The sequence below is a fragment of the Cololabis saira genome, chromosome 16 (assembly GCF_033807715.1).
Source record: "Cololabis saira isolate AMF1-May2022 chromosome 16, fColSai1.1, whole genome shotgun sequence".
Classification (NCBI taxonomy): Eukaryota; Metazoa; Chordata; class Actinopteri; order Beloniformes; family Belonidae; genus Cololabis; species Cololabis saira.
This window is the reverse complement of record NC_084602.1, coordinates 9,067,912-9,093,361: the sequence shown is the minus strand read 5'-3', so window position 1 is coordinate 9,093,361 and position 25,450 is coordinate 9,067,912. Positions and strand designations below refer to the sequence as shown.

Below are 25,450 nucleotides of genomic sequence, written 5' to 3'. Positions count from 1 at the left end.
TGCCCCAGCTCATCACGATCCTTCCTGCGGGTGGTGGGCCTACGTGAAGGCCCAGGCCTGGCTCCAGGGAGGGGCCCCGGTGACGCCATTCCGGGCGACGTAACGGTCCTTGGTGTTTTGTTAACCATAATAAGCTTGTGAACCGCTCTTAGTCTGGCCGTCACCTAGGACCTGTTTGCCATGGGAGACCCTACCAGGGGGCGTAATGCCCCCAACAACATAGCTCCTAGGATCCCTCGGGCAACACAAACCCCTCCACCACAGTAAGGTGGCGGTTCAAAAAAAAAATTGTGAAGTTTAATAATAAGCCAAGACAAAAGTAACTTCAATGAATTATAGGGAGTTTTCGTTGAGCCATAAGCTGTATGAGCCTCAGCTCTGCTGCATTAAATACGTCCCTTTGAAAGCAGGTCCCAGAAAATCAAAGCAGCAAAAGTACAAAACTGCAGCACAAGAAAAAAAATATAAAAACTTTCTTGATGGCCAAAAAGTTTTTGTGGTTTTTGTTTTATTATTATTACTTCAATAAATAGTAACATATCATTTGTGTCACCGGCTTTGGCAAAATGTGTGTGTGTGCAGTCAATGATTCACTTGGTGCATTAGGTAATCAAGGTTGAATGAATACATATGTTTCTGCAAGTACCTCCCAGTGAATTTAAACACATTTGAATCACAGTTGCAGTTCCTGGTTATTTTCAAAATGATGTTTTTACCGCACATTATGTACCTGATTATTTTTTTTATGTTAACACCCGACAGGTGCCTGATTTGTTTACACTGCGGGGGAAAAATGAATAAATAAAATAAAGCTTAATTTAATGTTTGGTTTGTAATTTGAATAGTTTTCATGAATTTTGTACGTTTTTTCAGGTCCTTTATCCATTTGACCACCATATGAGGTACACTGGATGTTACACACACACAAAAAAAAAAAAAACATTTACACTTTCCTTTACAAAATAATAACCTAATAAATTGAGTAACCTAATAAATTGAGTGTTGAAAATTCGAGTGTACACTCGAATTTGACTTTGACTTTCTAAAGATTGTCTACATTTTTACATTTTTACATTTATTTGATTTGATTTGATAAGCGGAACTTTGGCGTCGCCGCTGTTTCCACCCGGACATACTTGGCCGAACTCAGCTCAACTTCCTGTGTTGTGATAGCAACGTGGGTCAGAAGCTGATCATTTTTTGTACATCTAAAGTGTTATGTGTTTCCTTCACAATCCAAAATGCAGATATCCAGCGTCAACGATGTGAAAATTTACAATTTAAGTTACGGAAAGTCTCTTCCCGAGGTAAGACGAGCGGGTTTGTCCTCGGCGATGTCAGCCAGCCTTTAACTTTATAGCTACACTTAGCATTGGCAGCTAAATCAATGGAAACTTTTCTAACTTCACCAAAGGTTTATGTCACTGCCACGTTTTTAAATATTGCCAAAAAATAAATGTATAGATATCTACTTTTAGAAGATGTTCATGAAGTTTCTTTTTTCTTCTTGACACATAAATATTGGAGCACCTGAACATTATTTCAGTGTAAAAACAGACTCAAGTATGGGAACAATTATAATTGTATTCAAACATGAGTACATTCATTTTAAGATTTTCCTTTAACTAACCATGAGTGACATACTGTTCCACGAGAAAATTGTGATCATTATGATTTTTTTTTCTTCTTTCAAGTTCACTTTATTCTATATATATATATATATATATATATATATATATATATATATATATATATATATACACAGATATATATATATATATACAGAAAATTTGAATATTGTGATAAAGTTCTTTATTTTCTGTAATTCAATTAAAAAAACAAAAATGTCATACATTCTGGATTCATTACAAATCAACTGAAATATTGCAAGCCTTTTATTATTTTAATATTGCTGATTATGGTTTACAGTTTAAGATTAAGATTCCCAGAATATTCTAATTTTTTGAGATAGGATATTTGAGTTTTCTTAAGCTGATCAGCAATATTAAAATAATAAAAGGCTTGCAATATTTCAGTTGATTTGTAATGAATCCAGAATGTATGACATTTTTGTTTTTTTTAATTGCATTACAGAAAATCACAATATTCTAATTTTCTGAGACGGTCCTGTATACTAAAGTGAAGCTCTGTGCTGAGAAGCTGTGATTAACTCTTATTCTGAACACTGAAATTCAGTAACTCAACATGATTTATGTGTTTGTTCAAAAGTTGAATATGAGCGGTTACATGTTGCTGTGCAGTTATTTCTTCTAAATCCTGATTACACCCATGTCGTTAATGCAGTGGTTGTCGGATCGGAAGAAAAGACAGCTACAAAAGAAAGATGTTGGTAAGTTGACAGTTGCAGTTTCAGCACCGCTGGCTGGTTCACAGTTCACAATGTTTGACATTTTTCTGAGATAATTCTCCTTTTTTTTTAATTTCAGACATCCAACGCAGGATTGAGCTCATCCAGGACTTTGAGATGCCCACAGTGGCCACCTCCATCAAAGTGTCCCGGGATGGTCAGTTCGTCCTGGCAGCAGGTTAGATCACCTGTCTCTATTTGATGTATCTTTTAACTTCACTGTAAAGTTATGTGTCCCTCCAGCAATGTTTATGGACTCACAAAATGTTTTGTCCCCCCCACCCTAGGAACTTACAAACCTAGAATTCGCTGTTACGACACCCATCAGCTGTCCTTGAAATTCGAGCGTTGCTTGGATTCTGATGGTAAGTCAATATATAGGCGGTTGAAGTCTATCTCCGTGTTCTGTAAAATTAAAGTTGATCTTTGTCTTCTTCTTCTCACAGTTGTAGCATTTGACATCCTATCTGATGACTACTCTAAGGTGAGATACTGGGAGCCTTTTTGTCACAAAATCTTTTCCCACACTGCTCAGTAGATTTAATCTGATTAATTTCACGTCATCTCTAATGGAAAGACACTGGCAATGAGCAGGGCGCATACAGTATGATTACACTCTTCTCCTCATGTAATCACAGGAAAATTAATGTAGCATTATGTTCAATGTTGTTGACACTTTTATCAGGCTTGTAGCCCCAAAAAGCAATTCTTCTTGTGACTGCTAACAACTTTGCTCAAATTTGTCCTCATCTCAACTTTGTGCGAAGCAGCGGTTGTGTTTAAGTGCTGTGTCTGCAGGAATGAACCATGTTAATTGCCAAACAAAGCAGGAAAAATGGTGAGAAATTATGGCTGAGCGATGCCCTTTATGGACAAAAGGATTTGGCCACATCTGTTAAGATAAGATAATCCTTTATTACTCCCTCAATGGGGAAACCCACATGTTAGCAGCAGTACACTTAACACACACATGCAGGGAAGTGGGGTAAAAAGTAAAAAATATATATATTTACAAGATATAAACAGTATATGTACATTGCGATGGAAATAAAAAGTAGTGTGAAGGAAAAGAAAAACAGTGCCAAAAAAAAGGCAGGTAGAATGAGTGTGAGGTAGACAGATATTGCATAGATGTTGCACTTATGGTTATTGATGGTTAATTATTGAATCCTGGTGTTTCAGTCAGACCTGTTGCCACAGATGTTAAAAATCAGCCACCAAGCCATGAAGTCTCCATTTGGAAGCATTTGCCATCCAGAATAGGTCAATGTGAAGAGCTCAGCCACTTTGAGTGTGGTGCTGTGACAGGATGCTCCCTTTTGCAAAAGGGTGGTTTGTGAAATTTCCTCCCCGCTGGATAATCCACGGTCAGTTGTAAAGATATTGGTAGAAAGTGGAGGCTAACTCAGCCACGAAGCAGGAGATCTCTTAAGATCACAGACTGAAGTCAACTAATGGTAATGCTGGTACGTAAAAGTCGCCAGAGCTGAAGAGTTCTGAACTTCCTCTGGCATCGGTGTCGGTACAGGAAGTGCAGTGGAAGCTCCGCTGTTGGTGATGTGCAAATGTCATCACCAAAGGCCAGCGTTGGATGGAGTTGTGTAAAAACACACCAACTCTTGACTGTGGATCTGTGGAAACATAGTGTGTGGAGAGTTGAATCACGGTTCTGTGTTCAGCGGCCTGATTGGTGGGTCTGGGTTTGGCAGATACTTGGAGAACTTTTGTCTTGCTAGAATGGACAGCTTGCGCATCTTGAAAGGAAGCATCAGTGCTGACGAGTATATATACACAGGTTTATCACGTAACATTTATTCCAATCAAAGCATCTTTTTCAGAAAGGCCCTATCTTTCAGCTAGACCAGGGGTCGGCAACCCAAAATGTTGAAAGAGCCGTATTGGACCAAAAAAACAAATATGTCTGGAGCTGCAAAAAATTTAATGTCTTGTATAAGCCTTAGAATGAAGACAAATGGCGAAAGGCGAAATGTTGAGGAAATAGTCGAAATGTCGAGAAAAAAAGTCGAAATTTCGAGATTAATGTTGAAGTACAATTTCGAGAAAAAAGTCGAAATGTTGAGGAAATAGTCAAAATTTCGGCCATTCCAGGCCGTGAGAAGAGTGGAAGGTGTTTTTGCTAACTACTGGGACAAGAGGGCCAACTAGATATTGAAGTGAATATATTTAAATACAGCACTCACTGGTTTTTTTTATAAATGCAACACCATCCGATGAAATCATCTTTGACTGCATCTGTTTTATTTTTAAATGTATTTATAGCCTTTAAACTCTGTCATTGGTAGTTCACATGGGTGACCTGTGTGCTTAACATTTAATGCAAATGGATTTTTTTTTTAATTTGATTTGAAAACACAAATTTAATCTAATTTGGCTGCAGTAAAAAGTAGCTGTTTGTGCTCATGGCTTCGTATTTAGTAAATATCTCGCCAGAGTTCAGCCCTCGGTAGTCATTGGTCAGATAAACTTGTAAAACTTCAACAATATTACCCTACAAAGCTTTGTGAACGCTGCAGCTGGTTGCAATGAGCGATCCGTGCCTCCAGATGTCACTAGACACCAGACATTGAATGAAGTTAATATGAAGCTCTCCTATTGTCTCGGGTCCTCTCCATTATTACAAAAAAGTACAGATAAAAAAAAAACTCTGGTTCAAAGGGCATTTCTCCTCTTCTTCTGTTTTTGACTGCTGAGAGGTGGCCGTATGACCCCATCCATCCACTTTCCACACCCACTTCATCCTGCTCAGATTTACTGGGATGCTGAAGAGTTCATCAGGAAATAAAATACATTTTAAAGAACTGTGCATGCTCACATTAACTCGTGCAGCTGATTTAGAAACATAATCAAAAATGTGTGTTTTTATACTGAAGGATGGAGCTGGAGGGGAGACACAGGCAGAACGCGTCCACTCAATACCGAGCTTTTATTTTTAACTGTTTAAAAACAAACATCTATTCATGTGTCGGGAAGAATGGGATTTATTTTTGTAGTGATGACATCTCTGTTTCTGTCCAGCTGGTCTTCCTGCACTGTGATCGCCACGTGGAGTTCCACTCGCAGCAAGGATTCTATTACAGGACCCGAATCCCCAAGTTTGGTCGGGGCTTCTCCTACCACTACCCCTCCTGCGACCTCTTCTTTGTGGGAGCCAGGTGAGACAGGAACTCTGTGTTCAGTAGGGCTGGGTATCGATTCAAATGTCAAGATTTGATTCAGATTCTTAATATTCAGAATCGATTATCATGATTCAATTCGATCCCATTTGATATTGATTTGGCTTAGTGTTATTTAAAATGTTTTTTGAACTGTTGCCTGAATTATATGACTGTAAAATAACTAGTGAAATAATAATTTCACAATAATTATTGTGAAATAACTAAGAAATAAATAACTCAAACAGGCCTTTCAATATCCATTTAAAGTGCAAAAAAGAAAGAAATTGCAACAGTTCATGCAGTAAACAAATCATTTTAGCTTATCTAATTTATTCTGTCACCACGCACACATATTGCCATGAAGCATTTAGCATTTTTCAGAAGTGTCATGACAAACTGTGTGTCCGACTACTGGGATTAAAGTTCACCTGGCGAAAATGATGAAAAAAAAATCAATCTTTAGACATAAGAATCGATTTTTAGGAATTAATATGAAAATCGAGCTTTGCTGAGCTGTGCTTGTCCGCTTCTTGAGATGGTTTCTGTTTGTGCCTGCAGTTCAGAGGTGTACAGGCTGAACCTGGAGCAGGGCCGCTTCCTGAACTCCCTGCAGACTGAGGCCGCGTGAGTACAGCCCGGTTTCTTCCGCACGTTGGGATGGATGTTTCCAGCTCATGTTCAAGGAAACTCTTTTTCTTCTCAACCAGGGAGAACAACGTGTGCGACATCAACCCTGTGCATCATTTGTTTGCAGCAGGATCCTCTGAGGTAACGTCCACCACAGCCGTCACATGACTGATTGTGTGTTTATTGATGTTTTTAAATGGGTAGTTAATAATTTACTTGGAGGGATCTGTTTATTGCACCAGGAAACTTTCCAATGCTGATTGAAGCTCTACTGTATATAGCTCCTGAATCGGGCCAGATTCTGTCTAAACAAGACATGGAAAAACTTATTCATTTATCAACATTTTCAGTAGGTTGGATTATTGCAATGGCATCTTTACAGGCCTTAACAAGAAATCAATCAGGCAGCTGCAGCTGATCCAGAACGCTGATACAGAATCCTTACAAACACCAGGAAACTGGACCACATTACACCGGTCATGAAATCACTACACTGGCTTCCAGTGAGTCAAAGGATAGAGTTTAAAATCTTACTGCTGGTCTACAAAGACCTGAATGTTCTTGGACCAAAATCCATGCTGGATCTGTTAGTTCCTATGAAGCTCCCAGACCCCTGAGCTTCATCTGGATCTGGTTTGTTGTGGTTCCAGAACCAGAACCAGCAAGGTGAGGCAGCGTTCAGTTATTCTGCTCCTCACCGGTGGAACAAACTTCCTGTAGACCTGAGGTCTGCTCCAACTGTAGATCCTTTAAATCAGGATAAAAACATTACTGTTTACTGAAGCGTACTCTTAAATTAAATACTTACCTGCTGTACTCTACTGCCCTTATTTTAAACAGCTTGCAAACCACAAGCTTTTTACTTCTTTTCTTATCATCTTATTCATAATTTTATTTAATCTTATTTGTTATTTACTGTCTAATTATGTCTTGCCGCTTTTAATGTCGATGTAAAGCACTTTGAATTACCTTGTGTTGAATTGTGCTATACAAATAAACTTGCCTTGAATCTGCCCCAGTTCACCAGTTTCTTTGGTCTTTGGTCACCAGGGGCGGGTTGAGTGTTGGGATCCTCGTGTCCGGAACCGGGTGGGTCTGCTGGACTGTGCCCTGAGCAGCCTCGCCGAAGGAACAGAGTAAGAACCAGCTCTCAGCCGCAGATGCTATCTGGTTTCAGCTTTTGTCACATGGCGCATTCATTTGTGACAATCAGGCTGCAAACCTTCGTATGAACTGGTTTTAAATGACGAATTATGCTCTTTGTCATAACAATACAGCTTATTTTTCTCCTTGTCTCATGAATTGTTGGTGTGGTTCCTTCCAGAGTTCAAGCTTTACCCTCCATCAGTGCCCTCAAGTTCAATGGCTCCCTCAGCATGGCGGTCGGCACCAGCACGGGCCAGGTGAGCAAAAGATGCAAAGATGCTGACAATGTTTCTGGTCATAACTGTTTGTGTGATGTCACCAAGCTCAGTACTGCCGTGTTGCTGCTGCTATAGTTTCTACCCAAGTCTTCCTGACGTAAAGGCTCTCAGTTGATCACACGGATGATGTTGCACGATGTTTGGGTTGTCGGGCTGCGTGCAGTAGGGATGGGCGGTATGGACTAAAAAATGTATCACGATAATTTCTGGCATTTATTCCGATAACGATAAAAATGACGATAAAAAAAATACCAATTCAACTCCACCTTTGTAAATATTAATCTATCACCACATTCAGTCTTTGGAGCCCCAAAAACACTGCTCTAAAAGAATAAACTAACTAAACTACACCAATGGGAATTTTTCTTTCTTTCTTTCTTTCTTTCTTTCTTTCTTTCTTTCTGGCTCATCTTTCTTTCTTTCTGGCTCATCTTTCTTTCTTTCTTTCTTTCTTTCTGGCTCATTTCTTTCTTTCTTTCTTTCTTTTTGGCTCATTTCTTTCTTTCTTTCTTTCTTTCTGGCTCATTTCTTTCTTTCTGGCTCATATCCTTCCTTCCTTCCTTCCTTCCTTCCTTCCTTCCTTCCTTCCTTCCTTCCTTCCTTCCTTCCTTCACGTAAGTTTACACAAAAACGTCATCAACGGGAATTTATCGTTTTTACCGCGAGATGACAAATTCTTACTGTGGGGAATTTTTTTGACGGTATATCGTATATATATAACGGTAAAATATCGCCCATTCCTAGCGTGCAGCCTGAAGAACGTAGAAAAACCTCAAACATGTTCGTACACTTTGTTGTTGTCTTTTTCTCCTCAGGATATTTGTGAGTTTCCACCGACGTTCAGAGCGCTGTTCTCACCCCGTCTTGGTTCATCTTGCAGGTGCTGCTGTACGACTTACGTTCCAACCAACCGCTGATGGTCAAAGACCACTTCTACAACCTGCCAATTATATCCCTCAACTTCCACGATCAGCTGGACCTGGTCGTCTCCGCTGACTCCAAGATCCTAAAGATCTGGAACAAGGACACCGTAAGTATCAGTGATTACAGGAGCGGAGCGGCGCGCTCTCATAACAGCCTCAGACACAAGACACAAATCAGTAATTCAGCGTTACGTTGGTCCCTCTAGGCATTTAGATTAGATCTGCTGCTTTCCCAGGATTAAGAACTCGTATTTCATGCACGCTGGCACGGTAAATGCTCCCTGGGACCCTGAAGCTGAGTTGCGGGGAGGGAAGAGGAGTGGTACTGCGTAACACGACTGCTCTGCTGCCGGCCTGGTCGGCCTCGCTGGAGATGGAGCAGGAGATGGAGCAGGTGGCGGATCAAAGCTGAGCAACATCCGGATTTGCAGAGTGGCTCCCCCCTGAATTACGTTTCTTGCAAATCCTCAGTCTGTCAGTCTGTCATGTTAGCAGCCACTTGCATATTACTGTTCCTTAACGTGGTGATTGAGGACGTCCTCGGCTCTGAGAATGAGGACGTCCTCATCTCGTTAAGTGAATCCGACCTAGGTCCAGCCATCCCGCACCATTCTGTTAACAACAGACTTGACCTGCGATCAAGTGTAGCCTCAGAGGCGAGTTACTGGTTCCCTTGGGTAGCTAATGTGAGCTACCCTCACAAAAACAAGTACCAGTCCTGGGCTACACATGCCCCCTCTGGCCGGCCGGGGCGCCAGATGGGGTGGGGAGGATCCGGCCGGAATAACGTGATTCTTCCACGCGCTACGTCCAGCTGGAGAATCCCCACCCTGTCTGGTGAAAAGAAGCTGCTGCTCACTCCTCAGGTTAAGGAGGAGACCTGAGCTCAGTGCAGGGCCCTCCCTGGGTTGGTAGAGGGAGCAATGCCCAGGACTGTTAGGTATGAGCACTGGGTGATGAAAAATGGGAAAAAATCGGGGATAAAAATATTAAATAAATAAAAATAAAGGCGGGGTGTCCACCAATGTAGAAGTAAATGAGTCCAAAACGCTGACGTTGCACCTCATAATCATGAAAACGCCCAAAGAGCACCTGGCTGCCACACTGGAGGATGGAGCTCCACGCTGGACCAGAACCATGTGACCCGCTCCAGAGGGGTCTGAGGAACGTAGCGGTGCTAGAAGTCACATGGTTCTGGGTTACAGTGGCGCTCCTCTCCGTCTGCAGCCACGCCCTCTCGGATATTTGGATGTAACATATTTAGTTTGATATGTTTAATTTGCGGTCTCGGGAACAGTTTTATTTGTTGTCCTGGATTTGATATCATTATTAGTGTTTTATTAGTTACTGTTTATTATCACGAGTGTTTTCAGTGCTCCAGTTCTCCATGAGTGGCTGTGTTGGAGGGGGTTTCGCACCACTGTGGTGACTTCATGCGTTTTCTCTCTTCCCAGGGGAAGATCTTCTCCTCCATCCAGCCTCCGGCCAACCTCAACGACGTCTGCATGTATCCTAATTCAGGTCAGAGCAACTGAAGTGTTTCCTGTTGCAGAACATCTTCTGGAGACGTAGTGGGCTAAAAAAGTATTTAGTCGGGGTTATCCTACGTAGAAAGATGAGATAGGGCCGTCATCTTCATCACAGGTACTTTTCTACTATGAGACACAAGATGAGAAAGAAAATCCAGGAAATCACATTGTGGGATTGTTAAAGAATGAATTTGTGAATTATGGTGGAAAATACGTATAGAGCAGTGATTTTGGGGCTGTCGCTGGGAAACACGAACTTTCAACTCCCTCCAAAGATTTTCTATGGGGTTGAGATCTGGAGACTGGCTAGGCCACTCCAGGACCTTGAAATGTTTCTTATGAAGCCACTCCTTGGTTGCCCGGGCGATGTGTTTGGGATCATTGTCCTGCTGAAGGACCCAGCCACGTTTCATCTTCAATGCCCTGCTGATGGAAGGAGGTTTTCACTCTAAATCTCACCATACATGGCCCCATTCATTCCTTCCCTACGCGGATCAGTCGTCCTGGATTTTTTTTCTTCTCATTTTGTGTCTCATAGTTGAAGTTACCTATGATGAAAATTACAGACCTCTCTCGTCTTTCTAAGTAGGAGAACCTGCACAATCCCACAGTGTGAGCCTCGAGTCCCACAGGGCGCAGAACAAACGTGGTCCAGTTTTCTCTGACGGTCGCCGGGAGTCTTTCTAAAGCTTCCAAGGACAACTCCTGCCTCCTCGGATAGATTTGAGAGATTACAAGTTTCCCCCAAGGCTTTGAGGTCACATGAGAATCACACTGTAATCTGCTTGTTTAAAGACATATTTTGCCATATCTTCTTCTTCTTTCTATAATTATACACGTCAAATGAATGAGTGGTGACAAAAGAAATGAGCTGTTGGACTTCTAGACTGAACTTCGCCTACGTGGTTCAGATCTGTCCTAGATCCCTGTGAAGTTTTCAGCCACAAACTCCACAAGTTAATGAAATGACGGTGTACAAATTAGATTCCACTCACGCTGTTTTATTCTGAAAATTCTCTGGATTCTGGTAAGAATCCAGAGAATCGTTCTCACATAAGACTTCCTGACTGTTGGGTCTGCTGCGTTGTCAATTGACGCAGTTCAGGCGCGGTCTGGCGCCAAAATAGACTCCATGTGTATTTTTAGCGGAGCGGACGATCGCCTCTGGGACGCAGCGACTGGCAATGGAGCTCAAACCCCGGCATTATACATAATTAAAAACAAAAATCATGACATGACATAAAATGCGGTTGCATAAATGTTGGACTGAGAACAGACTGACTTGTGTTCCTGTCAGAGTCTGAGTCGCATAACTCTGCAGCTGCGTTAAAAACGGCTGGACGCAGTATTCTTGTCTCCTTAAGTTAATGGCTTAAAGGCATTGGGATGATTTTCCAACATTATTCAGCTCGTGACTTTCGTGCTTTCATACTCGCTGCCAACCAAGATTTGTAATTAGGGCCCGAGCACTTACAGTGCGAAGGCCCTGTTGTATCTGTAGGATTTTTTTTTTTTTTCTTTCTTTCTTTCTTCTGACGAAAGGAAGGCCTTTTTTCCCCCTAAACGTGTCCCAAAAGTCCCCAAATTTTGCACGCAAGCCAGGCCTGGTGAAAAATTTGATATTTCATGGTTTACATTAATGAGCTTTGCAAAATGGCTCAACAGCGCCCCGTAGAAAACTTTGTGCCTCAAGCCCCACAATACGGTTTGACGTACATGCACGAAAATCATACACACGTACCCACCTGTATCATGTCGCAACTTAAAGAAAAGTCTCTTGGCCATGCCCGAAACCGAACAGGAAGTCGTCCATTTCAATTAATCGTGTAATTTTGGAGCAATATATGCCATTCCTTCGGCAGTTAATACGGCCCGAACCCTAACGTGCACCCAGGTGTTATACATCAAAATGTGCGTCTCTGTCCTGCATCACTTTTCTCAGTCAAAAGTGTTACCGTGGCGACGCTAGACGCCAAAAAGCACACCCCCCCCTTCACCTGGTCCATATCTGATAGTTCCCCAAAAGTCACCAAATTTTGCATACAATCCAGGCCTGGCGATAAATTAGATTTTTCATGGTTTGCATTAATGGGCGTGGCCTAACGGCTCAACAGCTAGAATACTTTTCTCTGCCATAACTTTTGAATGGTTTGACATAAAGAGTCATGGTGGTGTCATCGGACTTAGTTTTGAGTCCTTGACCTTAATTGGTGAAAATTGCACGCGCAAGGGCCCGTTCATCGCAGCTTGCAGCTTTAATTCCCCTCTTACTTACTTACACCTGAACATGTTCGTCAGAGCAGTTTCATTGTAAAGAAGCAGAAGGGTTGAAAATGCTCAACGGGAGCTAAATGTGCGAAGTGTTTTAGTGCTTGCTGCTGTCCTCACATTTGCATCTCGTTGACAGGAATGCTGTTCACGGCCAATGAAGACCCCAAGATGAACACATTTTACATTCCCGTGAGTACAGAGGAACCTAACACACATCTGCTCCTCCGGCGCTCTCAGGGTCTCGTTTGCATCAGAGTCTGATGGTTTATGGTGCAGATGTGCACACAGCTGTCTGCGCCGGTCTCGGTTCTTCACATTTGCTCGGGGAACACCCAGAAACCTAGACGTGGGTGGTTTGTGTACCGTTCTTAGTGACGTTGTGCTCATAAAGCCACAAGTTTGTTGGGTGACTCAGACGTGATCTCATGGTTCCAAGGTGTGTACAGTAAACGCAGCCTTGCTTTGCCTAAACGAGTGTATTCCTGGCACGATGTTCTGGCGGTGATAAGCATCCTGTCCCTGATTATTTGGGATTATTGGTGAATTCAACTCTTTGACCCTGACGGACGTCATATTAAGGTCATTAAGTCTCAGGATGTACAAGTAGTTTTGTCTCTTCAGCATTGACTTAAAATATGATGACATCATCTTCTGATTATTCTTTTTTAGAACATCAGTTAGAGAATAAACCAAGTTGAAGGTTAAACAAAATGTTTAACTGGTCTGAAAAAAGAACCGTAAACCAGATCTGCTTGTGAGACAGTATGAGGGCAATCACAATTAAACAAGTTGAAACGAGTTTGTACACAAATGTTTGTGGTTAAAAACGGGATCAAACTCGATTTAGAGAAAGGTTTGTTACACTCAGATTTCCCGCTAAGCTGTATTAAAGGCCGTTCCTGAGTTAAACAAACCCTGCGGCTATTTTCTGGTGATAATGAGGTTAAACTTATTTCAAAGGACCAAAGTGACGTGAATTAAAAGAGTTTTGAGTAAAAATGCAATGTTTGTTTTCAGCAAAATTACATTTTACTTTGGGACTCGGGGCCGTCAACTTACAGAAAAATTGGTCATTTAAGATTAGAAAAGTAACACATTCAAGGTGAATCGTGCAGCGATCAACGCTTGTGATAGAAAACCATTCAGACTTACAAGTTTGGGCAGATTTTATGTTAGAAATAGGGACTTTTACACAAATTGAGGTCTTAAACAGTGTTTGACCTTTTTGGGCTTTGAATAAGTTATTTTAGATTTATGGAGATTGTTCTGAATAAACCAAATGATGCGCTAAGATACTTTTTCTTTGGTTTATGTATGAAATTATGTATGAAATTTGTTTTATTTCTTCACAAATAAAAAGTGGTAAAATTTGTTTGCATTTAACAGAAAGATGTATAAATTTTTTTTTTTTAAATCATTAGATTAATTAAAAAAATAATTGATTAGATTAATGGACAAGGAAATAAACGTTAGTTGGAGTTCAGCCAGTGGTGACGCTACGTCTGCACCAGAGTTCTCAGATACACTAAAGTGACCTGCTAGTTGGGGTTTTTGTTTCACGCCACAGTGAAAATGATTGCTGCGTCTGAGGATAAGTAACACGTTAGCTGCCGCTGCTCTTTTTACTGCCCCGCGGGTGTTTGAAGTCGCTAGAGTTTCACTGTGATTCCCTGAAAAGACGCGCTGCTCCTTCAGCTCCCACCAGAATAGAAACATGAGCAGGAACCGTCGCTCTATTTTAGTTTCCACAAATGTACGACAGGTTTCATACTTACTCAGCAGTCTAAATGGGAACCGTATGTGTGCGTGTGTGTGTGTGTGTGTGTGCAGGCTCTGGGGCCCGCGCCTCGCTGGTGCTCCTTCCTTGACAACCTGACGGAGGAGCTGGAGGAGAGCCCGGAGAGCACGGTGTACGATGACTACAAGTTCGTCACCCGGAAGGACCTGGAGAACCTGGGTGAGACCCGGCTGCTCTATTTTTACCTCGGAGAGCTCAGCCCACGGGGAGCGTGCCGAGAGCGGGCTCCTGCCATCGGAAGGCAACGCGGGTTTAGGAGGTCACTCTGTAGTAGGGGTGTAACAACATATCGTGCCACGAATTTTCGCGATACAAACACGTCACAATACGTGTCGTGGAGGTGACAAACTGTATCGCGATTATTGGATTATTAATACTAATCTAAAAAATATATTTATATTAATCTATTGTGTTTACTAGTTAACGCGCATTCATCCGCGGACCAAAATCTTCCTCCGCTCAGAAGAAACTAGTACCGTTTTGGTCCCGATCACGGGAGTCTTGGGGGTTTTGAGCTCTGAACTTTTACTGATGTAAGTCTGGTGTAGAGTTAAGCCTTACCTTATTAAATTAAACCTTTTTCGGGTCGTGACTAGGATAAACACGGGGACAACTTCTGCTGAGTTCCAGTGTACTTTAATGTCCCTCAACAGTGTAGGATTTTAGAACATCAACACAGCACCTAGTGCCGTACTGTGGCGTATCACTCCGCCCAATCTAAAACAGACTAATCACTACAGATAAACTGACTAGTGTCATTATAGTCCCTGATTTACATCAGAATATAAAGAATATATTTATAAAATAATGAACCCTGAATTACCAACATAACCTTCTTAATAAAAATAAATCTCCTCTTACACTTATAAGGTGAGCATGAATCAATCTTTTTCATGGTGTAAAATTGTATGTATTTATTTACTTAATTTTAGTTGTTACATTTCTGGAAAAGAAAAAAGTCAAATCATACATGAGAGAAACTATTCAGTTTGTGGCAAAATATTTGTACTTGTATGAAACTGAAGATGCATAATGCAAACCTGATATTTACTTTTAGTTCAGTTTGTGGAAAATGGTTGGCCTGGCTTTCTCTTTAAAACTTAAACAGTTATAAAGAATTACAAACTGTAACAATAGGGCAAACGCACAGCATTGTTTTGTATTTTGTGTCTTTCAAATAAAAGACCACTCTGTAGTGAAATCCATCCCGGGCCTGGAGCTTTTACAAGGGAACGGTGAATGAAAGCGGGCTCCCCTGCCCCGGTGAGGGTAGCCGGGATGTCTTAAGCAGCGGCGTTGGGAATGACCGGGAGGCTTAAGGTCGGGAAAAGTCGGGAGTGAACTCCAGAGGGGTTGAATGAACACTGGAATGCAGGCTCAGCAGTTAAAAGATCAAATGACAAGAAGCAGGGAGGCGGTTGGCTGGCGTGGAGAGAAGGGGCGGGGGGTGTTGATTTACAGGAGCAGCGTAATGTCTCTCTTACATAACCACACGGCTGCCGGCTCCTCTGAGTAAAACCTCTGAATGAAGAACAAGTTTCTCAACTCTGTCTTCCTCCATCCATCCCCACACTTTAACAGCTTTTCAGGGGTAAATTTAGCGATTATGTCCTTTAGCTGTGGCAGAAAGCCAGCGAGCGGCTGCTCCCAGCTACGCCTGAGAGATTCACAGCAAGTTACCGGAGTTAAAAGCAAATACACATCATTATTGTGCTTAAGAGCTGTTTAAACATGCCGTTTTTCCCAAGGGTTCATTCTTCATCTACTTCCAGACAATATTCTTCATTCTTGTAAAATAAGTGACGAGTCAGAACAATTACAGAGGGGGGGGTTTCCATTCATACATCCATTAGTTTATCTGGATTTATCTGGATCTATCTGGAACAGCCTCCTCCTCCAGCTCTTCCTGCGGGACATCAAAGCATTCCCAGGCCGGCAGAGGAGTGTAATCCCTCCCGCGTGTCCCGGGTCGGCCTCGGTCCTCCCCCGGTTGGACGTGGCCGTGGATCCAGGAAACATCCTCACCAGAGGCCTCCATCTCTCCTCTCCTCCGTCTGGGAGGAAGAGTTCAGAAACTCACCTCGGCTGCTTGTATTTGGAATCTCACTGTTTCCATGAATGCCAAAAATTCACGACCATAGTTGAGGGAAAGCAGAAAGGCCGACCGGTCAGAGTGTGGATGGTCACGGGACGTGGATTTGTGGTGGTGCAGCGTGGACCCAGATCGGTTTCGTTTTCATAATGAAACTGCACGAGACACATAGTTTCAGTCTGACACAACTAATTATCACCTCATGGTGATAAAGCTTTAAGACTGGCCGTCTATAAAAAGGCCTGTCGGAGCAGACGTTGCTGTCTGTCCTGTGTTCTGCTGTTATAAGTCTCAACTACCGTCAAAGACCCACAAGTAGGAGAGTTTGTGGCCTCTGATTTGAACACTTCCCTATTTTAGCGTATTTTCCGCACTATAAGGCGCACTGCATTATAAGGCGCACTAAATATATGGTAAAATACCGTACTATAGTGGCTGGGGTTGAGTTACGTATCTACCTGATGGAGCTGCGCTACAGGAAATGCTACAAAATCCTACAGCAAATGCAAAAAAAAAAACAAGAAGAAAAGTACCGTATGTCAAACTTTATTAACAAAATAAAAAGCAGCTTTGCTCCGTCTCGTGAACGTCGTCATTATGGGAGTCAGCGTTGCTGCTGTTGTCTTGAACGTCTGTGATGATTCCTGACGTTTTTAGCGCCATTACTTTGGCGACACCAACTACATTACCCACAATCCCCCTGACTACAGTAACAGAAATTACCGTAATGATCATATATAAGGCGCACTGCATTATAAGGCGCACTGCCGGTTTTTGAGAAAATTAAAGGCTTTTAGGTGCACCTTATAGTGCAGAAAATATGGTAATTCTTTTAAAATAACCAATCCAGTTGGAAGCAGAGGTTTCAATATGTCTTTAGTATCAGGGATGCGTCTTTGCTGAGTCTTTGAGTCGTTCACACATAAAGATCAAGTGCTGACTGCCAAACGCCTGCCAGATTACCACAACTGCGTCAGCGAGCTCTGCAACTGGAACACAAAGTCCCAAGGAAAACATCACATGTACAAAGTTTTAAGGTATTTCACTGAATAGAAAGAGCCATTGATGTTCAGGGTAAAGGTGAGATCGGCGTTAGCGCTGATTTATCCTGACTTTGTAAAGCTTAAGATTTATATAAAACGACATCCTCACATTCCCGTCGGAGGACGGTTGACGTCAAAGTCAGAGCGGTTCATTCCTGCACACGGTGAACGTATAAATCCACTCTCTTTGGAAAACCGTGCACAAAAGAAACTTCAGCCTGAACCAACACTGACCCGTCACCACGGTAACGGAAAACTAATGAGAATACGTGTAACTCGGTAGAAGACCGGATTTTGTGCCAAAGTAGCAGATGTTTGTTGTTTTCTGTTTTTCACATTTAGCAGCAGAAACATTTGAATAAAAATTATTTCGTCCCCAGAAAAGAGGCAAAAGAGCTTCATCTCATTTAACTCGAGGAATAATGAATACGCTTTATGATTTTAACAATACAGACTGAAATAAACTATCTTTTATGTTTAGTTGTTTTCTGAAGGTTTTTTTCCTCCTGTTTGTTGCAGGTCTGTCTCACCTGGTGGGCTCGTCTCTCCTGAGAGCCTACATGCACGGCTTTTTCATGGATATCAGGCTTTATCACAAAGTATGACGTTAACCACTTTACCCACGTTAACCACTTTACTTGTGCATGTTTGTGAAGCTGCAAAGAGCAGCGTAGTTGGAAACGCTCTGGTAAACATCGATTTCCCGGTTTGGCCCGCAGGTGAAAACCATGGCCAATCCTTTCGCATACGAGGAGTATCGCAAAGATAAAATCCGCCAGAAGATTGAAGAATCCAGAACCCAGAGAGTCCAGGTTAAGGTGAGAAATGTTTACCTCCTTCGTTTTCAATAAAAACACCCCATTCCCCCACATTTTCTCATGAAATATAAACATTTGCAGTCTTATAAGTGTGCATGTGTGCCAGGAGAGACCAGTTTCATGGGGCTAAACCTGCATGTAGCTCCATAACTGTAGATGAGATGTTAATCTCATGCTGTTGAACCTGTTTCACACACGAGGGCTTGATTGTTCCTCGTATTTCCAGCCGATTAGCTGCGTGTGTGCATAGTTGTGTAATCAAGTGTGCACTTTGTTCTGACGGAGACAGAAACTGCCGAAGGTGAACCAGGACCTGGCTCTGAAGTTGATGGAGGAGGGTGACGACGAAGCAGAAGAGGCTTCTAGGAAGAAGAAGGGCAAGGTAGGAGGACGTGATCACGGACGCCAGCGCGCCTCAATCGCTCTCGGCAGGGATTCATCCTGGAGTCACAATAACCCTTTTAAAACCCGAATATTAGCAATAACCCGGTTTTGCACGGCCATGTAAACACCAATAACCCCTTTGAATAACCCGAATTTGCTCATATTCGGGTTTTTAAAAACATGAATATGACCACTGGGTTACTCCTTTTAAAACCTGAATATTTGGTCATGTAAACGCCTAACAGAATATCCCCATCAAACGGAACATGAATTTGTTTTCTGCGCATTTTCTGTTCACAAGGAATCCTGGTCTTTTGAGTCCAGGAAGTTCTTATAAACACGGAGAAACACAAGACCAGGAGGAGACTAATCACTTCATAAATGTAATGAAGGATATGAACATTTTGGCATTTGTAGACGGTAGAAAGTACCGGGATAGCGAGATTTAAAAGAAGGTGAGCGAAAAGTTGCGCAAAGCAGCATTTGTTTTTAATTTGGATACAGGAAGAAGAAGCGGAAATGACACTAATTGTGTCATGATGTTCTCCGTGCGTCGCTGGTTTGATCCAGATATCCCAAATGCTTAATTACCATGTATACAGAATATTACGAATGTCTCAGTAACCGGAATATTAGCAATAACCCGAATTTTGACTGTATGTAAACGTAGTCATTGGGATTTCTCTTCACATCCTGTTGTCTAAATGTTTCTAACACAGCTGTACCTCAGAGTACAGCAGGATGTTTCTCTATCGTACTATGGTGAATATTCAGACCTGCTGTGAATGTTCTCCCCGTCTGCAGGCTCTGCCCAGCCTTCTGGGAGACGACCGCTTCAAGGTGATGTTCGAAAACCCCGACTACCAGGTGGACGAGCAGAGCGAGGAGTTCCGGCTGCTCAACCCCATCGTCTCCAAGGTGGAGCAGAGGAGGAAGAAGAAGCTGCGTCTGCTGGCTCAGCAGGCCGCCGCTGACCAGAAGGTAACGCCGCGGCCACGACGCCCTCACACTCACACCGCGTTTGGAGGTTTCCAAGCTTTTAGGAGCACAGCGGATTTAGATTTGCTTCACATCAGAAAGTGAAATAAGTCTGATTGGATGGATTGTTGCTGCATGAAGAGATTCGTAGCGCTAGATGGTGGTTTGTCTTGGACATAGTGAGACAGTGATGAGAGAAAATGTGTTAATATTAGACAAAGATAATATGTTTGAGAATAAATAAAGATCAGTAAAATATAAAAGCAGCATAGTACAAAAAAGCAGATCAGAGGGGGGTCTTTATAGATCAGGGGTCGGCAACCCGCGGCTCTAGAGCCGCATGCAGCTCTTTAGCGCCGCCCTAGTGGCTCCTGGAGCTTTTTCAACAATGTTTGACCTTTTTTTTTCTTCTATTTTTCTTCTTTTTTTCTCTTTTTTTCTTCTTTTTTTCTTCTTTTTTTCCTTTTTTTCTTCCTTTTTCCTTTCCTTTTTAATCTTTTTTCTCGACATTTTGACTTTTTTCTCGAAATTTCAACTTTTTTCTCGACATTTCCACTTTTTTCTCGAGATTGAACTTCAACATTAATCTCGACATTTCGAATTTTTTTCTCAACATTTCGACTTTTTTCTCGAAATTTTAACTTTTTTCTCGAAATTTTAACTTTTTTCTCGACATTTCCACTTTTTTCTCGAGATTGTACTTCAACATTAATCTCGACATTTCAACTTTTTTCTCGACATTTCGCCTTCATTCTAAGGCTTATACAAGACTTCATTTTTTGCGGCTCCAGACATATTTGTTTTTTGTGTTTTTGGTCCAATATGGCTCTTTCAACATTTTGGGTTGCCGACCGCTGTTACAGAGATCTGAACAAGTCTAAAGGTTAAGCAGTATGGGGGGGGGTCTTCCACATTATCGCCTCCATGTTTTAATGTGGATTTCAGAAAATGTACTAGAGTAGAGGGCCTGATCAATAAGGAGGCGCCAGTTCCTTTAAAACTTCAGAAGTTGACAGTAAAATCCTTAAATGAGGAGCCAGCGAGATGATGCCAGACCGGAGCTGTATGGTTGCACCGTTTCTTGTCAGCCGTACGTTGATCAGCTGCTCTGGGTCGTACGTTTTCAGAGCTGTGCTTCATGTAAACAGATGCTTCCCATGAAACCTAAAACGTTTTAGTGGCTTGTATGGGTCAGTATCTGTAGAGCTCACCCCCCACATGTCTGTAACTGAACTCCCGCTGTGGTAACTGCTGACTCTGGTGAGGTTTCATCGCAGAGTCGAGGGGCTCACACAGCTTTTCTGGCCTCCACGATGCCTTCAAGACCTATCTGAAGGCATCGTGGTATGGGCTCAAATTAAAGCCATAAATATTTTGTTTCTGTAAATAAACTTTGTACTTGTAGAAATATTTTGTGCGTGTGCAAAAATATTTGTACTTTCAAAAAATATTTGTACTTGTAGAAATATTTTGTGCGTGTGCAAAAAATATTTGCACTTGTAGAAATATTTTGTGCATGTGCAAAAAATATTTGTACTTGTAGAAATATTTTGTGCATGTCTAAAACATTTTTGTAGCTGTGGAATTAATTTGTCTGTGAGCAACGTTGGATATACAAAGCTACAAACTTTTTTTACAAAAGCTACAAACTTTTTTTACAACTACGAATTATGGCAGTGTTTTGACGTGCCAAAACTAAGAGCCAATCAGCGATCTTTGGCATGGTATTCAAAGCGTTTCTGGATAGCCAATCAGATCATTGCATCGCCTACTGACGTCGCCGCCATATTGGATGTGGCAAGACTGGGCTGCAAACAAATACAAGTAAATGGACTTATTTTCATAAAGCGCCTTTCTACAAAGAAATTTACGTTTTACGTCTCATTTATTCATTCACACACGCACTAATATACTTGGGAAACAGTTAGGCACCAAATATAATATATTTAATTTTCTCAGATGGCAAACATAAGAACTTTATTGATCCCATACAGGAGTAATTCATGTTATATCAGCTATAGAGAACAAGGTAGTGCCGAAAAACAATATATACCCCCCTCACAAAAATAGAGAAACATATTTTATCATTAACAAAGCATATTTTACATTTTTATACATTACATTACATTTTATTGTTATTGTTATTTTATTGTCTGAAAAATGGTTCAAAGATGTTATTTTGTTATTTGAATTTTTTTTTAATTTGTTTTGTTGATGAAAAAATATGTCTCTATTTTTTGCACATGCACAAAATATTTCTACAGGTATAAAGTTTATTTACAGATACAAAATATTTATGGCTTTAATTTGAGCCCATATCGTGGAGGGTGATTCATGATTCCACGTGATTCCAACATGTTTCCAACTAAATCTTTCTGTGCTTCATCTCCGAAGGCGGCTGAAGACGAGGAGGAGCCGGAGGGACGAGCCAGCTCGGAGGAGGAGAGCTCCGACGATGACAAGAGCTGGGTGGAGGAAGTGAGGGAGCAGCGCAGGTTGATATGGCAGGAGGGCAGAGACCGCCGGCGGCAGGAGAAGGAAGGAGACCGCAGCACCGTCCTGCTGGACGAGGAACAGGACGCCTCGGACCCGGCTGAGGCCAGGAAAACCAGCCGGCCGCAGTTTTATCAGCTCAAAGCCGGGGAGGAGTTCAGAAGTTTTAATGACATGGCCCGCAAGCAGAAGCTTCAGAAGTACGTATCTTTGAAATGTACCATATTGACCCAAATATGAGACCGCCCCCCTAACAAGACAAGATGCTTATACCATTGTTTTTCTCTTAAATTCAGGTCAATATGGTACATTCATCTTTTTTCAAAACACTTGTAGTAAACGGACTACAACCTTACGGTTTTAGTCCAGCTAGCTTACACATGTATGATAAAGATGAAAATGTTGAAGCATAAAACACATACAGGACTGTCTCAGAAAATTAGAATATTGTGATTTTCTGTAATGCAATTACAAAAACGTCATACAGTCCGGATTCATTACAAATCAACTGAAATATTGCAAGGCTTTTATTATTTTAATATTGCTGATCATGGCTTACAGCTTAAGAAAACTCAAATATCCTATCTCAAAAAATTACAATATTCTGGGAATCTTAATCTTAAACTGTAAACCATAATCAGCAATATTAAAATAATAAAAGGCTTGCAATATTTCAGTTGATTTGTAATGAATCCAGAATGTATGACTTTTTTTTTTTATTGCATTACAGAAAATAAAGAACTTTATCAATCTAATCTAATTTTCTGAGACAGTCCTGTAAGTACGTAAGCATACGTCTGCCTGGCGTACCGGGACTGAGGGTCGTGTGTGTTTGTTCCAGAGCGTCTCTGGAGGAGCGTCTGAAGATGGAGGAACACTCTGGCATCAGCGGCGCGGCCGACACGGCGGTGGGCAGCAAACAGCTCACCTTCACTCTCAAAAAGGTGCGTAAATCCTGCAGCGTGTTCCTCGCACGTTTACTATAAAGGGAGGTGAAGAAAATCAGCAGAGGGAGTCGGAATAATCACCGACAGCAGGACGGGAACGGATGCCTGCAAGGCCCTGAGCTGAAATCATCATCCTAAAAAGAGTTGAAAAATGCAACAAAAGAGAGAACACTTTACACATTACATCTCTCAAATAGCCTTTAAAATAGTATTTTCTGAAGTTATTGTTCCCAGTTCAGCCCTGTTCTCTGATTCCTTATTGAATTTTGGAAAATTTCACTTTTGTTTTTGTGTTTCGTTAACTCTTCACCTCGGATATGACTAGATCAGCACACAAACACAACAGTAAAGTTTGTTTTTATTTTAAATGCAAAGGCGAGCCAAACTTACCGCTGTGACATTCAAGACAGTCAGAATGAAAACTGGAAGTAAACGCAGAAGAAGTTGAAATAGTTGTCTAGATTTGTCCTGTTTCTAATAAAAGGGTCGTCGAGCCTCGCGGCTTTTAAAATGAGACAAACAGCAGACGTTTAACACACTTGTGTCCTCCTGCAGTCGGAGCAGCAGACGAAGCAGCAGCAGGCGGAGCGCGAGCATCACCAGGAGAGGAAGAAGCTGCGGCGCTCGGCCGGACACCTGAGCAGCGCCCGCGGGCGGGGCCGGGGCTGGGGCCGGGGAGGAGGAAGAGGGGGAGGAGGAAGAGGAGGAGGAGGAAGAGGAGGAGGAGGAGGAGGAGGAGGAGGAGGAGGAAGAGGAGGAGGAGGAGGAGGAAGAGGCCGCTACTGAGGGAAAAGTGCTGGGAAAGCTGACGGACCGACATTTTTTGAATGAAATCCCAGTTTGGCTGCTGGTGAGATGAAGGTTTCAGACGAGCTGGGGAAACAGACTAGCGCTGATGAGTGGACCCGTCTGCTCCGGGATGTCCTGGTCCATACCTTCACCTGCTCCTGCACACTCACAGCTTTTTAAAGCAGGACTTCTGTCAGTCCCGTGTCTGGTTTTTACTGCACATATTTAAGGAGGGGCAGAGGCCTGAAAACCTGACGCAAAAACTGTGATGAGTTTCCTAATTTTGGCTCATGAAAGGAGAAGTACAGATCAGCAGAGGAAAATCAGAAGAAAAATGGCATAAAATGTTTATTCATAGGCCAACACTGAACTAAAACATGTGCAAGATGTATTTGTCTGCATAGTTTTTGTTGTTTAAACTCAATATAAACTATTTTCTACTAAATGCCAAACGACTCAGACTGTCTTGTTTCACTGTCAAATTCATCACGCCTCCTTCAAAGAAGCTTATTTACCCGCGACACAAAATGAGACCAGAGGGGGAGAGAAGCGTTAGAGAGGAGGCCCAATGTACTGACGGCAACGAGCAACACAAAACACTGTTTTATGTTGAAATATCAATTTCAGGCGAATTCAAAGGGATATGTGCTTCCTTTTAGGAAGCCTCATCCGACTCACTGCCCTCTCCTGTCCCCGCTGTCATTAAAAACCAACCGATATCATTTTTAACTGCCGTCTTCGGACTCCTTGGAGAGCTCCCAGAGCTGCAGTGAAAGTAATGATGCCAAACAATTAGAGTAAAGCAATCGAACCCATTTCTTTTATTTTCGTCAGATCTGTAAAGATGTTTTTTCTGTTCAATTCTTGGTTTGGACAGTTTGCTGCTTAGAGGATTTCTGCTGGTGATTCTGGTGTTTTGTAACATGCCGTGATGAGTTGTCTTGCCAACAGGGATGTGGTTTCCGTGTGAAGACAGCTGCTTGAGCTTTCCAGAGCCGTGCTAATCCCTGGACACGGCTCTGGGTCGGGATGCACTGGTTGGACGTGAATATCACAGAACAGATGTTTAAATATCAAGGTTAGATAGTGGGACAGAGTCATGAGGCTGATCCAATGATTTATATGTCCAGCACAAGCTAGCACAGTGGCGTGGTGTTGAGCACAGCAAGAGGGTTGCTAGTTCAACTCCTGGAAGGAGGTTTTGGGCCAATCCCAATGTTCACCCTACTTTCTACCACTAGCCCTCACTCACTACCACTAACCCTAAAAATGAAGCCACATGCGTAGGGCCCTTGTAATCTTCCCTAGGGATCGGGACACCACTTGCTACGTCACTGCGTGGTTTACGTTCGGGTACGTAAGCGACTGCGTAGTTACGTTTGCACATACGTCACACCATATCAGGAAGCCCAGAGCTAAAAGCTGTTTTAATTTCCGCTGTAGCGCTGTTAATATGCCACTTTATTAAGTTTTAATATTTTTTCAGGCGTAAAAGTAACCGTTAAGATCCCCAACCTGGGCTCAGTTTATCCAAATAACGCCTTTTAAGAAATTTGCTCCGATGTTTTCAGGGATGAGAAACTGCCTGCCGGCTCGGGAGCTGATTTATGGTTGCGTGTTAAATCGTCGCAGAGCCTATGGTTACGCGTTGGTGTAACACGGAACCATAAATCACAAAATCGGCCTTTATTCTGGCGAGATATGAAGATACAACGCAACAACGAGCAAGCGAGTGATTATGTACATTCACTGAGTGAATATTATGAAAGTAAAATGTATATTTCTCGCTA

At 42.1% G+C, this 25,450-nt stretch overlaps 1 protein-coding gene across 1 annotated transcript; it reads left to right on the top strand.

The window, feature by feature from the left end:
• Positions 1 to 1,151: 1,151 nt before the first annotated feature.
• Positions 1,152 to 23,585, top strand: nol10 (nucleolar protein 10; the record flags this gene model as incomplete). Its single annotated transcript, XM_061743149.1, has 21 exons — positions 1,152 to 1,307; positions 2,305 to 2,350; positions 2,448 to 2,546; positions 2,656 to 2,733; positions 2,815 to 2,852; positions 5,405 to 5,541; positions 6,103 to 6,168; positions 6,252 to 6,312; positions 7,222 to 7,307; positions 7,496 to 7,574; positions 8,476 to 8,625; positions 9,973 to 10,039; positions 12,455 to 12,507; positions 14,149 to 14,275; positions 17,771 to 17,850; positions 17,971 to 18,069; positions 18,359 to 18,451; positions 19,258 to 19,434; positions 21,826 to 22,124; positions 22,766 to 22,868; positions 23,427 to 23,585. Coding segments are annotated over exons 1-21 (2,163 nt in total), but the record flags the coding sequence as incomplete, so codon positions are not given.
• Between the last annotated feature and the right edge of the window lie 1,865 nt (positions 23,586 to 25,450).